Source organism: Callospermophilus lateralis, chromosome 11 (genome assembly GCF_048772815.1).
Source record: "Callospermophilus lateralis isolate mCalLat2 chromosome 11, mCalLat2.hap1, whole genome shotgun sequence".
NCBI lineage: Eukaryota > Metazoa > Chordata > Mammalia > Rodentia > Sciuridae > Callospermophilus > Callospermophilus lateralis.
This window is the reverse complement of record NC_135315.1, coordinates 20595069-20611925: the sequence shown is the minus strand read 5'-3', so window position 1 is coordinate 20611925 and position 16857 is coordinate 20595069. Positions and strand designations below refer to the sequence as shown.

Genomic DNA, 16857 nt, shown 5'->3' with positions numbered 1-16857 from the left:
CCCAGGGCGGCCATGTGCCCTGCCCCACGGCTCCACCCTGCCCTACCCACCATCCCAAGCCCAGCCCTGGGTCCCAGGGTCCCGACAGGCCCGCTGGGCGGAATGTGGTCGTGTTTCAGGCTGCCAATGTGTTCCACCTCCCAGACAGGCCCAGGCAGCCCCCAGACAGCAGCTGAGAGCGTTTCCCCAATAGCCCAGCCGCTGCCAAGCCACCAAAGCAAACAGGACGCCCCCCACGCTCACATGCACAGTGGCCACCCCGCCCCACACACACCCCCAGCTGAGCCAGGCAGAGCCGGTCTGGTTTCCTGGGCAGGCTGGGCAGCTGCCACCCCCTCTCATCCATCAGTAGTGCTCTGGACCACTCCTCTGGAAAGGCCCCTGCCCAGCCCCTGTCCTTCTGCCCTTGAACTCCCCCCCCCCAGGGCCTGATGCAAGGAGCATTCTTTAATTGCAGTGTTCCCCAGAAAGTCTGTGGGGTCCTGCCAGAGACCAGCCACAGAATACGGGGACCCGGAGGCTGATTCCTGGAAACTTCCCGGGCCTGGCGGGCTATCCCAGGCCTCCACCCTCAACACCGCCTCCTCCCCTCTCATCTTCCCAGGAGCCCCAGGCCTGAATGGAGTGGGCAGGACAGGTGGGCAGGTGACAAGCGATACCAGACGCTCAGTGAACTCTCCTCTCAGTGAACTCTCCTCCCCCAAAATCCCTCAGCCCACGCTGCCCAAGCCAATGACCAGACCAGATCACAAGTTGAAGGACCGAACTTCAGCAAAGCTTTAATTGCAGTCACGAGGCAAACTCAGGAGGCCCCTGACTGGGGGGCTGCAGGAAGCAGATACAGAAAGGCTGAGCAGCTCATGGGGTGGGGCCCAGGCAGGCGCTTGGGGCCTGGCAGCAGCGTGCTGGGAGCTGGAGGCGATGGCTGCCCCTTGGCCTTCAATATGCTGAAAGGGGCTTCAGTGAGTGGAGCGGTGGACCTGCTCGCGGGAGGAGACCACCTTGCCATCCTGGACTTCCTCCACGATGGTGCGCACCTGGCGGCTTGTCACCGTGGCTGCAGGTGGTGGAGGACGGGGCACAGGAGCCTCAGGCAGGAGACCCTACCCACACCAGCCACCCCACCTGTGGCTCCCCCAGTCTCCCACACAGAAAGATCCTCAGCCTCTCCCCTCCCGCTGGGTCTGCGCTGCCCCTCCCTTGGGCAGGATGGGGCAAGCTCTTACCTTCGCGGGAGGGCTGCGAGGCCAGGGACGAGGAATACTGAGAGGCCAGGCTGCAAGGAGAAGGGGACGGGTCAGCCCAAGGGTGCTGGCTGGTCAGCGGGCCCCTGGGAGCATGCTGGGGAGGATCTGCAATGAGGGAGGCCCAGGAGGAGGGGAGAGAGTTCCCCACAAACTGGGAACTCACAGCTGGGAGCGCAGAGTGCACAGGTGGAGGATCAAGCCTCACAGACTCCGCACAGCAGGAGGAAGAAAAAGGGACAGCCTCAAGGCACTTTGTGGCTACTTTGTGACCACTAACCCAGAATTTACAAGGAGGAGCTGAGCAAGTGGTTTTTCCATATCCTGAAGGGCCCAGCAAATAGATTCAGGAGAGACTGTGGTTAGACTACAGATGGACTCCACCACTGTCAGGAAGCAAAGGGCTAGAACATGTGACTCAGGGTGGAGACTCACCACGTGGCCAGCCCTTCACAGCAGGGTCTCCATCAACATTCCCAACTCCAAACCAGAGGCTCACCCGCCCTGCTCCTAGGCTTGTCCTGGCTGATAGCGTCACCAGCCATACAGTCAACCAGACCAGAAACTGGGGGCCATCATTACCCACTTCCCCACGTGCTCACTTGACGTTCACTGAGCACTGACTGAGGCACGTGGGCCCGATGCTGGGTGTCCAGCCCTGCCTCTCTCCTGCCCCTTCTCCCACACACAGCAGGACTCCTCTGGCCTGACTCTCTCTCCTGACTGATCTCTCCAGCCCACCCTAACCCCTCTGATCCATTTCTCCCTCTTCAGCCCAAGTGAATGTTCTAAAAGATCTACAAGGTCGCTCCCTTCTCGGCTCCAAATCCCTCCATGGCTCCCAACTGCCTACACAATCCACTCCAGATGCTGTCCTCTGGCAGCTCCTCACGTCAGGCCCCAGTGGGCTGCTCCATCTCACTCCCTGGGCAGAGTCGCCTCCAGCCCACCCCAGCAGGTGTGGGTCAGTGGCAATCTCCTGCTCACTGGGAGTCCTCGCCCTCCAGCTGGCGCCCCCACTCACTGGGAGTCCTCGCCCTCCAGCAGGCGACGGTAAGTGGCAATCTCCTGCTCCAGCCGGGTCTTCACGTCCAGCAGCACCTGGTACTCGTGGTTCTGGCGCTCCATGTCGCAGCGCAGCTCGCAAAGCTGCTGCTCGATGCTGCTGATGAGCCCCTGCAGCTGGGCCAGCTGGACCCCGTAGCGCGCCTCCGTCTCCGCCAGGCTGTTCTCCAGGGATGCTTTCTGTGGAGCGAGAGGCAGGGGTCACGGTGACCGTGAGCTGGGACACTTTCCTGAGGCGGGGCACCCCACAGGGGCCCCCCCCCCGGGTGGGGCTGTGGGTGCAACCAGCACAGTGGGGCTGTAGCTGGGCAGAGACCCAGGCCATGGAGTGCCAGTGAAGGCTGGGCAGGGGCCCCGGCCCTCTGAGCAGGAGTCTACAAGGTGGGGCCACCCTGGGCGGGAAGGGACCAGGCCTACCATGCTGATCTGCGACTGCAGCTCGATCTCCAGGTTCTGCACCGAGCGGCGGAGCTCTGTGATCTCCGTCCTGCTGCTCTGCAGGGCCTCGGTGTTGGTGGCCACCTCGCGATTCAGCTCCTCGGTCTGGAAGTCAGGTGGGCCGCAGGGGCTTGAGCAGACGTTAGAAGGGGTTGGGGCAGCCCCTGCCCTCTCTCCCAGAACGCCCCCCAGCATCTTCCTGGCCTCTCTGGGGAACCAAGGGCATCCGTCCCCAGAGACCCTCTGCGCCTACATGGAACTGAGCAGACATTTGCACCGTTATCCCCGACTGACCAGGAGGACCTCAAAAACAGGGATCAGGCTTTATTTTTTGTATGTCAATGACCCTGGCACCCTACAGATGCTCAGTGTGTGTTTACCCCGCGTGTGAGTTATGGATCCGAAAACATATCCTGCAACACCTGTGGTGGGAGGGGCCCTGGCCAGGGCTGTGGAGACCTGGACCTGTTCCCCTGGCCACCACGGAGGGCTGAAGCCTCTCCCATCTCATGGTTCACATTTAAGCATGAGGGCTGGTCCAATTGGTTTCCAAAGGTCCTTCCAACTGGGACAGCCTGCGGATCTGCGAGGGCTCCAGCATACAACAGCGCTGGCACATGTGCCCACACGTGAAGCACACCTGCTCCCACTCGGCCACCCACCTTGGTGAAGAACCAGTCCTCGGCATCCTTGCGGTTCTTCTCGGCCATCTTCTCATACTGGTCGCGCATCTCATTCAGGATGCGGCTCAGGTCCACGCCCGGGGCCGCGTCCATCTCCACGCTGACGTCCCCGCCCACCTGGCCACGAAGGGCATTCATTTCCTGGGCAGAGAAAACAGCAGGCGCTCACCCAGGGCCATCCTAAGGAGAGACCCCGGGACCTCAGAGAGGCATGTGCTGATGACAGACAGACCAACGGCTCCTCATCCTGACAGCCCGAGGCAGATGTCAAGTCTCAAATGCACAGAGCTAGGGATAGCGACAATGTCCCCAACACACACTGAGAAGCTGAGGGGAGATTCCACCTATCTCCAGTGGGGGGGGGGGCAGGAGAGAGACAGCAACTCCCAGCATGCGGAAGATGAGCCAAGGCAATCTCACTGGCCACACTGACGCCTGCCCTGTCCCTGCTACCACCCGGGAGCACAGGAACAGGACCAGCCCTGTGTTGGTGTCAGCAGGAGCCAGGCCTCACTGAAGCAACTGCACGAGGGAAACACTTTCTGTATGTCCTACTGTGTGAGAATCAGGCACCCCCTACAGCCACAAGAAGGGGATCGAAGACTACTTGTGTCCCTGAGAGAACCCTGGATCTCCATTCTTGGACTAAGCCTTTGGGTACCTAAAACCCAGAACTTTCTGGAAAAAGGAGGCAGGAGAGGGGGAGTCAGACCTGAGTGTAGATCTGGTCAGACAGACCTGGGGTGAGGTCCCTGTGCAGACTTGGCTAAATTCCTTAACCTCTCTGAGCCTCGGTTGCTTTACTGGCAGAAAGAAGGAAAGAGTATCTTTCTCCCAGCAATGTTGTCAATATCAGCTGCAGTAATTGCTGTGAATCACATGTAATGTGCTGGGCAAAGGCTTCTTGTTGTTAGGACTATCACTATTATAATTAATTATAATAATTAGCATTGTGTGTTAGACTGATTTACTCATTAGTGAGTTAACTGCCAGGAAGCAGCGAGCCAAGCCTCAAGGGGCAAGGGAAGAGTCTTTGGAGGATGGGCCCCTCCAGGCCTCCCCCAGGGCCCTCTAGGCTGGGGGGGGTGGTGTCAGGGTCAGGGCTAGGAAGTGGACTGAGTTCACCGCCCCACCTGGGGAGATTCTGCAGCCCAGGCCTGCTTGCTCTCTCCCAGGAGGGCCTTTCCCGGGTTCCGGGACCGGGCCTCACCTCCTCGTGGTTCTTCTTGAGGTAGGCCAGCTCCTCCTTCAGGCTCTCGATCTGCATCTCCAGGTCAGCCCTGGCCAGGGTCAGCTCGTCCAGCACCCTGCGCAGGCCGTTGATGTCGGCCTCCACGCTCATGCGCAGGTTCAGCTCTGTCTCGTACCTGGAGGGGTTGGAGGTCTGAGCCACAGGGTGCCACCAGGACTCCCCAGTCAACACACAGGGCACTGGTGATGTGCAGAGCTGGGAACCCACCACCAGCCCCCCGGGCAGCCTGTGAGCCCAGACTCACTTAGTGCGGAAGTCGTCAGCGGCCAGCCGGGCATTGTCAATCTGGAGCACCAAGCTGGCATTGTCGATGGTAGCTGCCAGGATCTGGAAGAGGTGGTGGGTTCCATGAGACACTCCCTAGGCATCCCTGAGGCCTGGCCACACCCCTCTTGCAGCCTTTAGGGAATGCGCTAGAGTGAGGGTGATGAGGGTCCCTGTGGTGTCCTCCTCTGAGCACCCTGATGTGAATTCCAGGAGCCTAGGAGCAGTGGGGACACCATGCCCAGGACAAAGATGCTTATGCACCCCTCCCCCATCACTGTCATCCTCTCCAGGAAGCCCTCCCACGTGCCCCATCTGGACCCTCTCCCCAGGCCCCCTCCCTCCCACTCTCCAGGTGGCAGTCTGGTTTCCAAGACTTTTTGGATTATTTCCTCTTCCCCTAGAATCTGAGTTGCAGGGGAGCCAGACAAGGCCATATCCACCTCATTCCTTTTGGAATCCTAAGGACTGGGCACAGCGCCCGGCCCAGAGTCAGCCCCCAGGGTACGATTGTCTAATTAAATGATGGATTCATTTATTGATTGAGGAGGTTATGACAGCTCCGCCTCTAACCCAGAGCAAAGCTGTTTGGTTTGGTTTGGTTGGTTTTTGCAAGGCCTGCTGGGCAGTTGAATGAGCATGAGGAGGAGCAGAGGGCTGGTTATCATCACTGCTGCTGTCACTGGGATCCTTGGACACATGCAAGAAAAGCCCCGATCGAGAACCCCGGGGTGCAGAGGGAAGAGCTTGCAGGTGGCACTTAAGCTGGGTAGATGTTGGACTGGGACAAAAGACCAAAGGCTGAGGGTGTGGGAGGGACGATCCCCAGCCAGGCCATCCCTGGCATCCAGGGTCACACCAGCTCCCCTCTCAGGCCTCACTCGAGGCCCTGAGTTCTGGGAAGTGACCCTGGAGCCGCTGAGCCTGAAGACCAATTTGCTCCCCTCTCCGGGCCTCAGTGGGCCCCTCTATAGCCGACATCTATCAGAGCTCAGTTCCTACCCACCTCAGTGCCCAGGAGGCCGGCTGGGACAGGGAGGGTCCACTGTGAACACTTCAGAGGGACCGAGTCTGGTGCCGGGTGCACCGGGGGCTGGCGGTGAGGTGCTGGCTAACCCCGTAGCTCAGAGCATTGACTCACCAGGGCTCCCCCGGGTTCCCCGACTCCCCAACCAAACTGGTATCTGATCTGGCATTGCCAGTGCCTCCGCTTCCAAGGCGAAATGGCAGGAATTCCCTGCCTGGTGGAGGTCCCGGGCAGGAGCAGACAGAGCCCCTCACAGGGCAGCCTCAGGCCTGGCTCTCCACCCAGCAGCCTGGGCAGGCCTCAACGCCCAGGCCCAGCCAGGCCCAGCATGCCCTGCTGCCCCCTCAACCCCCACTAGGACCACAGCTTGGCAGACACTCCCAGAATAAGTCAGTACCAAAGATGAGAATGATCACGTTTACAGACCACTACGGCCATGTCCTTAGAGGGCATGAGAGCATGTATGAGTGCAGGGGAAGGTGGTGGGGGTTTGGTGGGGGGTCTCCTCCATTAGACTAGCTTCAGACTGAGTGGGAAAATGCAGCTTCTGAGCTCAGGGGCCCCTCAGTCTGCCAGGAGAGACATGGTCCCTGCCATTCAAGAGACCATCACAGAGAGTAGGGAAGACCCACAACTAAAGCACACAGACTGAACCTCAGAATGTCAAAGAGACCCGAAGACCTGGGGACAGAAGGCAAGTGACATCCATCCAGGAGGGCTGCCTGAAGGAGGCATGGCAGGCAGGAGGGCAGCCTCAGAGGGGCAAGGGATAGCAAAGACACTCCAGCCTCCTGTTCCAACCGCCACACAAATCCTTCCCAGTCCTCTGCCTTTGCCAAGCTGTTCTCTACACCAGGAACGCCATCTCTGCCTCCAAGGTTCTGAAGACTTCCCCAGGAACATCACCCCTCCTCCCAACACCCACCCCAATGTGCTCTCTCTAGGGAGGGAGGTGTTCTACTCTGTCCCCCTGGAGAGCGCCCAGTGACCTCACAGCACAGGATGTCCTCCAGGTCAGCCCCCAGGGTATGATTGTCAGGGCTGGGTTCAGAGAAAGGGAGGGAGAGGGAGGGGTGGGAGTCTAGATCCTTGTTTGCCAGGATCTGCAGTTGGATGGGGTGAGTTCAAAGCAGGAACGCAGGGCAGAGGACAGAGGGCAGAGAGCGGGCTCCCACCTTGCTGCGCAGGTCCTCGATGGTCTTGAAGTAGTGGCTGTAGTCGCGGGCAGGCCCGGGACCCTGCTTCTTGTACCATTCACGGATCTTCATCTCCAGGTCGGCGTTGGCCTCCTCCAGGGTGTGCACCTTGTCCAGGTAGGAGGCCAGGCGGTCGTTGAGGTTCTGCATGGTCTCCTTCTCACCGCCCCCCAGCAGGGCATCCGACACCCCAAAGCTGGAGCCAAAGCCCCCACCCAGGTTGCAGGTGTAGCCACCGCCATAGCCACCCCCGAAACCCGACGAGAAGCGGGACGAGGTGACAGACATGTTGCCGCAGCTGCCGCCTCCCAGGAGGCTGGGGGCCCGACAGGCACCCCCGACGCGGACCGAGGACGTCCGGGAGAAACCCCCACCAGGCACGCACAGGCCCTTGACAGAGCCAGAGGATGAGAACTGGCGGATGCTGGTGGTGGTGGCAGCCATGGTATCCACAGGTCAGGCACAGGGTCTGGTCTGGACAGAGACCCTGGGCCACTCTTTATAGCCAAACTGAAGGGAGGCTGGGCCCCTGGCCCTTGAAGTCCAAGCCAAAACCCCAGCCATATAATTTTCCTCTGTACCAGCCACCCAGGGCCTGGGGCTCAGGCTGGACATGCCAAATGCTTCCCCTAGGCCCCTTCCTGTGCCCAGGCCCAGCCTGGGCAAGATGGCCTCTTAGCAGTTCATTGTTCAGAAACAAAGGTGGTGTTGGAGCTCAGCCCCGGGGTAGGGTGATCCTCCATCTTCAGCCGCAATTAGGAGGCTGAGCTCATTCTTGGGGGGAGTCCGGAGAACCCAACCCTGGGAGCCAGAAGGGCCTGGAACAAGGCTGCACAGGCCTGGGAGCCAGAGGGCTGGTCTGACCCCCCACTGAGCATGTCAGGGCCTCGGGGGAGAAGGTGGAGAGACTTGGAGCCCAACCTCCTCCCCCAGGTGTAGCGTGGCCCCAACAGTCCCTACATCTGAGTGGGGAGGATGACTTGAGGAAACCCCCAGCTCCCTTGGGACTATTCTGAGTCTGCAAGAGGAGACGTCGCCCCAGGCCTGGGGGATTCCTGAGTCAGGGGAACAGACATGGTCACCGACCCGAGGGAGCTTTGGATCCAATTCTGTCAGGAAGCCAGTGTGGGAGCCCAGTTTCCTCACTTGTAAAAGGAGCTCATTCTGTCTCTCAAGGCTTTGGGAGGAATCTGGAGGGACAGTGACAGCAGTCAAGCTCTGTCAACACTGTAGGCAAGGGTGGGGGCCAAGGGGACGGGGCCTGAGGTCAGAGGGTGAAGGTGACCTCCCAGCTCACCCTCCACAGCTCTCAGCCCTGCGTCTGAGCCCGTCCAGAGGGAATCCCAGAGGAGGCGCCCGGGGAGTGGGAGGAAGCAGGCTGATGGCCAGGGTGGCCCTCAGTGGGCATCCTGCCCCAGTGAAGAACCATGTCCCTGTCCCAGCAGCCAGCAGGATCCCATAGCCTGGCAGCCGGCACCCACTCCACCCAACAGAGATTAGCAGCCTAATCACAGCGGCACTAATGATTTAGGCGCTGCCAGGACACTGGCGTCTGCGCTGGGCCTGTTTGAATGTGGAGCCTCAGGGGGCAGCCAGGGCCTGAGGGACAAGGTGCATGGGTGGCCTGGGCTGTCTGCCCACAATTGGAGTCAGGGAGGGAGGGAGTTTTCTCTGTGACCCAGGGTTCCTGTGATGAGGCTAGACTGCTAGAAAGACTTCCTGCTTAGAAGTTGGCTCTCAAATGGGGGTGGGGAGAATATTAAAAATGTTAAGATTTAAAAAGAAGAAGAAAAAGAGGGTTCTCTCTCACAGGGTGGTTCCCCTCATTTGCCCAGTGCCAGGGTGGGATTGGCAAGGCCATCTGGGAGAGGGGCAGAGCCCTGACTTCATCCTGCTCCCACCGTGCCTGTGAAGGGTGTGGCGGGAGGAAGCTCAAAGCCAAGGCTAGAGAGCAACTTCAGACCACCCCAAGGTTAGACATCGGGAAGAACTTCCTGGCAATCTAGATTGTCTTGGGGGATAGAAGAGACCTTGAAGAACTTGGGTTCACCTGAGGCGGGCCAGAGGCAGGTCCTGCACCAGCCGACCACCTCCCAGGGGAGGACACAAGTGAAGGCCCCTCTTCTTCCTCTGCCAGAGCCACACTCCCAAGAGCCCTCTCCCCCAGGAGCTGACTGGCCGCCCCGCTACCCCACCTTAGCCTCCCCCAAGTGGGCCTCATTCTGGGCTGGGGGAAGGACTGCCTTCCTTTCAGCACTAACCTTGGAGCAAGCCAGGGCCTGGGGAGGCAGCCAGGCTGCTGTGACCCTCCCTCTCCACCTCTCCCTACAGCCCAAGCCCCCAGCCTCCCTGCTTCTCTTAGCCTCCCCTCCCTGGTGCCTCCTCTGGGCGTCGCTCTGGACTGAGTCTCCTCAGGAGCAGGGCAATGGGCCACAGGTGTGGCCTCAGGCCCCCGCCCCCACTGCACCCAGGCCTCCAGTTTTGCCCAGTTGACTGATGAACTTTCCAGCTCCCCATCTTCTACTTTCAGGGACTGCAGACCTTGACCTTGAGGCCTAGTTTCAAGGAGATTCTGTTAATTCTCCAAAATCACAGAGTCCTCTTACCCCACTACCACTGTTTAACCCCCACAAGGCCCCTCGCCTCTGACATCAGGCTTCTCCCTCTCTGGGCCTCGGTTTCCCCATTTCTCAGTTTCTCCCCCGGGAGTCGGTGACTCCCAGGCCCCTCTGGAGACTGCACCACCCGAGAAGCCCCTCTGACACCCACCCCAGAGAGGCCTCACGGGCTGAAGGACAGGCCCTCTCAGCCTCCTGCCCCAGTGAGAAGCCGGAGTTAAGACCACAGCACGGAGATGCCAGGGGGACCCCAGGAAGCCTCTCTGACCCTCTGCGGCCATCCCTGGGCAGAGCCAAGAAGACCTGGACATTTCTCCTCGGGCCTCACAACCATGCAGCGAGGAAACCGACGGGCAGAGTGCTTGAGCGGTGGCCGTCCAGGTGGCCAGGCCTGGAACCAGGGCCTCCAGCAGCCTCCACTCTCCCTGCCCAGCGAGGAAGGGCTGGCAGGACCTGGCCGAGGACCCTGCAGTGCACCTCTGGGCTGTGAGCCTTCCAGCCTGGGCCTGCCCTCCGCCTCCAGCAGGGAGAGGCCCCTGGCCACCCCCGCAGCTGTCAGCACCTTGGCTCATGTGGAAGACCAAGAGGAAGAGGAAGAAGCCGTCCAAAGGGCTCCCCACGCCACCCCCAGAGGTGCCTGGAGTCAAGCACAGGTGGGAGACAGAAGCGAGAGGAGGGCCCAGGAAGATGGGAGAGCCCTGCCAGGCAAGCCCAGGCTCTGCCCCCACCTAGACCCTCCGCCTCCTCTCCAGAGACTGCTGGAAAGCCACCAGGCTCCAGACGAGGCAGGGACAGATCCACCCTGGGATCTGAGCAGGACCAAGGAGCTGGAGAGGCAGCGCATGGATGCTCACCTCTTACACTCGTGGAAGAAGGAGGGTAAAGAATGATGTGGAGGGCCTGTATACAATGGGTGTTCAATAGACACTAACATCTGCCACATCTGCCCACTGACCTTGGCTCCTGTAGGTCCCCCAAACATTAAAAGTCCCTAGCCTAGCGGTGGCACATGCCCTTAATCCCAGCCACTTAGGAAGCTGAGGCAGGAGCATCACCAGTTCAAAGCCAGCCTCAACAATTTAGCGAGGCCCATCTGAAAATTTAAAAAGGGCCAAGATGTGGCTCAGTGGCTCAGTCAATGGATAAGTGCCCCTGGGTTCAATCCCCGGTACCAAAAAAAAAAAAAAAAAAAAAAACAGTCAACTCCTGCAATGGTGCCCACCCTACAGCCAAAGCAGGACTTGTATTCAGCAGGTGCTCTGTAAGTGCTTATTGAATTGTTGGGGTCATGGAGCCCAAGTGGTGACCGTGGGACAATCACAGTGCCCAGGAAGGGAACATAGATACCTTCCTTCCCCACAAGGAAAAGTGTGTATCAGGTAGTTGGGGAAGTAAGCCCCAGAGCCCGAGGTGGGCTCCCAGCTGGACCTCAGCGTGGCTGACGAGGACAGGACTCCATAGGCCTCACTCTGCCCCCAGGCCCTGCATCGAGGGCTCCGAGGGCTCCGTTCACTCCACAGCCCCTGAGCCCCTCTCACTGCAGGCACCCTGGCTGGGGCAGGTTGGGCAGGGCCTGCCAGGAACCCACAGGTCCCTACCCTCACCTCACCCCCCACACACAGCAGTCCCTACCCCTGGACAGGCATCCCCTGGCCAGAGCGCAGCCTCCCCAGCCACTCCTGCCCACCCCGCCCTCAAGAGGAATCCTCCTCTTCCTCTATGCAGTTTCCTGGCCTCTGTCCCGAGGCCCCAGCATCCCGCCCAGATCCACCCACTAATGATCTGTGTCTGGCTCCAAGGAGGCCGCGCCCTGCACCTCCCCGGTGCCCTCCAGATGCGCCCGCCCGTCACTGCAGCTCCACAGCCTCCCGCACACACGCCAGGGGCTCCCCCGCCAGGAGCAGACTCAGCCCCTCTTCCCTGCTGTCCCACCCAGCCACCTCCCTCTGACAGGTTTCCAGGAACCCTGACTGGGGGTGGCCCCAGGACAGCACAGACAGCCTGTGACACCTGCCCTTCCAGGCAGAGCCATCTTCTCAGCTGCCCCAGAAAATGACCCAAAGGTCAGGAGCCTCCAGAGGAGGTCCAGGACAGGAGGGAGGGCTGGGAACCAGGGGGGAGGAAGACCCAGGCCTCAGGGAGTCGTGTGGGGAAATCCGCCTCTGCCCAGGGGCTGAAGGACCCCAGTGTGCCCAGGCCACCTCTGCCCCGCCAGCCTTCATCCCCTCTGTGTTCCCCTCTGCCTCCGGGTCCCTCCCCCTTCCTACCTCCCCCCTCCCCCTTCCTTCCTGAGGAGTTTTTTGTTAAGGTGAAAGGGCAGCAGCCCTGGCAGGTTCCCCTCTCAGGTCTGGGGCTCACACCCCCTGCCCACCTGGCCCTGCAGACAGGCGGAGGGGCCCTGGGACAGCCCGCCTGCCCCCTCTGCTCTTCTCCGGGAGCCCTGTGCAGGCTGGCTGTTCCCTCCAGATTCACACTGACTTACACCTGTGACTTAATGGTGCTCTCCTTGTGTGGCCTCCTCCAGGGCAGGTGTGACCAGCCTCCTGGAAAGGGAGGCCGTCTCTCCCCTCAGCTTGGATACCTCCGGGTGGCAATCGAGGGTTCCCCCTGGGTGGGGAACCGTCTTGGAGTGGAGTTGATCCCCCCACCTCACACAACCTGCAGGAAGCAGGGGCTCTTGGCTCCTTGTCCTGGCGCTGATCACCCAGCCCACCCCACTGGGACCCGCTGGCCCAACAGACACGGGGGAAGCAGAGCCGGGAGGACCCAGAGGACCCGAGAGGAGGACAGTAGGAAGACTGGGGAGTGGGGACCAGGGGAGAAAGACCAGGGGAAGGGGATCTGGGCAGGAGCATCAGGGGAAGTGGATCAGAGGAGGACCCAGGGAGGAAGAAGCAGAAGAAGTCCAGGGGAGGGAGGGGCAGGGACATCAGAGGAAGAGGATCAGGGAGAAGGATCGGGAGAGGTTGTCCCTTCTTTTTTTTTTTTTTTTTTTGGTACCAGTATGGAACCCAGGGACACTTAACCACTGAGCCACATCTGCAGTCCATTTTCTTTTCTTTTTTTATTTTGGGACAGGGTCTCACTAAGTTGCTGAGGCTGGCTTTGAACTTGCCACCCTCCTGCCTCAGCCTTCGGAGCCAATAGGACTACAGACATGCAGCACCGCCAAGCTCATCCTTTCTTTTAAAGGGCAGAACAGGAGACCTGGCCGGGGAGTCCTTCTCAGGGCCCTGGATGTTCCCTGCTCCCCCCACGCCTCCCCCTCAAGGCCTGCCCCATCCTGGTGCCAGGCTGCCCTCGCCAGGCAGCCAGGAGCAAGCTCCCCTTGGGTGAACTTTGCAGCCCTGGGACCCTGCTGCCTCTGCCTTGGAACACCAGGCGCTGGGTGCCTCGTCATTTGGCATTTCAGGGTGATACGTTTTTGAGCAAGGCTTGATGGTGGCGTGACCCCACTTCCAGGGTTCACAATCCCTGAGGTCAGGCACCACCTTCTCTGTAATCATGAACTCTAGGACGTCATGAAGAGAGCTCTGAACTCCAAGTCCAAGAACCTGGGGTCCAAACCAGACTCTGTGTGGCCTTGGATCTCAGCCCCGTCCTCTATGGGAGGAGACTTCCGTGACTATTCCACAGTCTTCCATGAGATGGCCACACCAAACTCTGGGTGGAGAGTTAGCGTGGAACTGTAGCTAGGAGCAGGACCCTTGTGGGGTTACTACGGACTGGACAGGACTGCAGTGGTTCCAAAGCTGGCTGCAGAGTGCTCCCTGAGAGAGAGGTAACCCTTCCCTACCTCTGAATCCCATCTGAGTCCCTGTCCGAATCCTCAGAACCTGGGAATATGCCCCTTACAAGGCAAAGGGACTATGCAGATGGGATCCCAGTATAATCACAGGGGAGCTTGATAGAGGGAGGCAGGAGGGTCCGAATCAGAGAAGATTTGCCCACAGAAGCAGAGGTCAGAGTGATGTGGGACTTGAGCCAATGTGGAAGCTGAAAAGGGCAGGGGACAGATTCCCCTAGAGCCAGGATCACAGCCCTGCTGACATGATTTAGCCCCGTAAGACCTACTTTGGCCTTCTGACTTTCAGAACTCTAAGAGAATAAATATGTACTGTTTTAAGCCCCTAAATATGTGGTAATTTGTTACAGCAGCAATAGGAGACTAATACTAGCCCATTCTTTCCCTTGAGTACTAGCCACTCCCACGTGTGTTAGAATTATTGAGCAGAGAATCTCCTCCTCTTCTGGAATGATGATCCTTTACCACCAAAAGGCGGATTTCTGTCTATTTCTGGTCCCACTCCAAGGTCTAACTCATGGCTTTGCACACCTTAAGTGCCCTGTCGATGTTGGCCGAGTGGACGCAGGCAGGAAGAACTTGGACTTCATTCAGCACCTATTCACTGCATTCACTGAGTGGCATTCACTGGGCCAGGTACTCAGAATGCAGAACTGAGTCAGCTGAGCCCTGCCCTGGATGAGAGCAGGCGGTGAGCGAGAGGAAAACAGGCGCCCAGTGCGTCCCAGCACAATGGCATTGTGCTGTGATAAAGCTATGTGTGTACAGGCACCTTGGGAGGACTGGGCAAGGAGCGACTCATACACACCAGGCTGCTGAGGACAGTTTCAGAGGGAGGGACAACAAAGCCAGGTTTCGAAGTCAGGGTGGGGCTTTGCCAGACTGAGAAGAAATGGTCCAGGCAGAGGCGGGAACATGCCTGGTGTGTTTGGGAAGCACCGGAGACTCACAGCTGGGTCAGCATTCCAGGTGGATGCCAGAGGAGTGCCTCGGGAAGTGGACCTTGTAAGGAAACACGTTTCTTTGGTTGCTGTTAGTTGAGCGCCTACTCTGTGCTGGGTGCTGTAGTGAGCTCTGGAAATACAGTGATGGACACAGGATATCTTTGCCCTTCCGGAGCCAGTTATCTAGTGAGAAATTTGGATGGCCAACAAACCTGAGAATGATGCCTTCCCCAGGGAAATACAAAGGGGATATGACAGCTTTGGGGGCCATGGAAGTCCTTTCCTAGTGACAGCTAAGGGGAAAATTGAGTTTAAGAAAAATCCAGCCATGGACAGGGAAGGACCTTCCAGGTCAAGGTAATAACTAGTGCAAAGGTCCTGCGTTGGATCAAGGCAGATCCTCTTCAGGGATCAGAAAGAAGGGCCAGTGTGGCTGGGGTAGAGTGAGCAGGGGAGAGACTGGGACTTTAAGGCCAGGAAGGGGCATAGCTGCCCCCAGAGAGCAGGGCTTCTCACGCCCCAAGCAGCCGAGCTCGCCTGGTGCTGCTCTTGAGAGCCAACCTGAGAACTAAGACCCATGGCCTGGTAGGCCGGGCAGGGGACATTCTGGTCAGCCTCTATCTGCTTGTTTCACTACAGGCTCCACAGAACCTCCACTAGCTCAGGCCCATGGGCTTCTCTACTTTGCCAAGTGCTTCCCAAGCTTATCTGGACCCAGGGCGGCTTCCAGGGAAGCTTGTGGAGCTGGGATCCTTGGAACCCATTTTGGGGACTCTCTGGGCCAATCCACAGGGCATCTTAGGGGAAGCGCCTGGAACAAGGGCTGGAAAGGAGACCGCCACAAAAGAGTTTGGACTGAAGAGTTTGGACTCCATCTCAGCCATCCTATGCTCTGCTGGGTTTTGTTCTCTGCAGGACTTGGGGTTGAACCCAGCGCCTCACCATGCTAAGGTGGAGCTCAGCCACGGAGCTGTATCCCCAGTCCTGCCTTGGTTTTAACAGTCTACTTGCATAGACTTCAATTCTACAAAAGGAATAGTACTGAGCCCAGTGTGGTGGTTCACGTCTGTAAACCTAGGAGGCTGAGGCAGGAGAATTACAAGTTCGAGGCCAGACTGAAAATTAGTGAGACCTTGTCTCAAAATTTAAAAAAAAAAAAAAAAATTAGCCAGGCGTGGTGGTGCATGCCTGTAATCCCTGTGGCTCTGGAGGCTGATGTGTGGATGCTGATTAGCATCTGATATGTGGATGCTGATTCACAAAGCCAGCCTCAGCACCTGAGCGAGGCCCTAAGCAACTTAGCGAGACCCTGCCTCTAAATAAAATATAAAAAGGGGCTGGAGATGTGTCTCAGTGGTTGAGCACCCCTGGGTTCAATGCCCAGTACTAATCAATCAATCAATCAATAGGAATACCCCCCAACTCTTTGAGGCCTCAATTTCTCAATGAACAGTCTCTCCTGAGGAGCCACCTCACTCCTTATCATGCATCATGACCGTGAATGATAATTCATTTACTCCCTCCCCACCAACCGCCTCTCTGGCCTCCGAGTTGTTTGGCCTTTATAAACAAGGGCATCATAAATTTCCCTGAACACACAGCAAGATGAACTTCTACAGACATATTCTTAGGGCAGATATTAGCAGTGGGATTACTGGGTTAAAAGGTAAATTCTTTGGGGCTGGGGTTGTGTCTCAGAGGTAGAGTGCTTGCCTAGCATGTGTGAGGCACGGGGTTCAATTCTCAGTATATATATATATTTAGGGTTTTTTTAATGGTAATTTTTTTTTACACAGGGTCTCACTCTCTTCCCCAGGCTGGCCTCAAACCCCTGGGCTCAAGCATTCCTCCTGCCTCAGCCTCCCAAGCAGCTGGGACAACAGGCCGAACCATCACACCCAACTGGTACATCCATTTTTGACTTTGGTAGCTATTGCCAAATATTCTTCCAGAGTTCAATGAAATGACATTTCATTTGCTTTAAAATAGTCTGAGTTTGCTTTAAAATAGTCTGACCTCCATCACAAAAGCTGGTGAGGGGAGAGCAGAAACGGGAACGGTACCTTGCTTCCATGACCAACACTGCACGGCCAGTGCGCGGGAGTTTGCTTTGCTCTTCTCTCTACTTTTGTGTATACTTGAAATTCTCCACAGTAAAAATGTCTGCTTAAAAAGCCCTGGCCAGATCTGTCGGTAAATGGATGGAACTGGAGAATATCATGCTAAGCAAAATAAGCCAATCCCAAAGAACCAAAGGGCGAATGTTTTCTCTGATATGTGGATGCTGATTCACAATAAGGGGTGGGGGGGGGGATAAAAGT

General features: G+C 58.2%; 1 protein-coding gene across 1 annotated transcript; it reads right to left on the bottom strand.

Annotated features, from left to right (window-relative positions):
- Positions 1 to 959: 959 nt before the first annotated feature.
- LOC143410050 (keratin, type I cytoskeletal 42) lies at positions 960 to 7457 on the bottom strand. The gene is made up of 8 exons (XM_076870726.2): positions 7149 to 7457; positions 4927 to 5009; positions 4641 to 4797; positions 3410 to 3571; positions 2727 to 2852; positions 2269 to 2489; positions 1227 to 1276; positions 960 to 1057 (listed from the first exon to the last, which is right to left on the bottom strand). Exons 1-8 carry the CDS (start codon positions 7455 to 7457, stop codon positions 960 to 962), a joined length of 1206 nt encoding a protein of 401 aa, XP_076726841.2.
- Between the last annotated feature and the right edge of the window lie 9400 nt (positions 7458 to 16857).

Coding starts and splice junctions, on each gene's coding strand:
- LOC143410050 (XM_076870726.2), bottom strand. CDS start 7,457: ATGTCTGTCACCTCGTCCCGCTTCTCGTCGGGTTTCGGGGGTGGCTAT. Junction 2,853..3,409: donor AGGACTGGTTCTTCACCAAG/GTGGGTGGCCGA, acceptor CCTGACTTCCAG/ACCGAGGAGCTGAATCGCGA. Junction 1,277..2,268: donor CTGGAGGGCGAGGACTCCCA/GTGAGTGGGGGC, acceptor TTCTCCTTGCAG/CCTGGCCTCTCAGTATTCCT.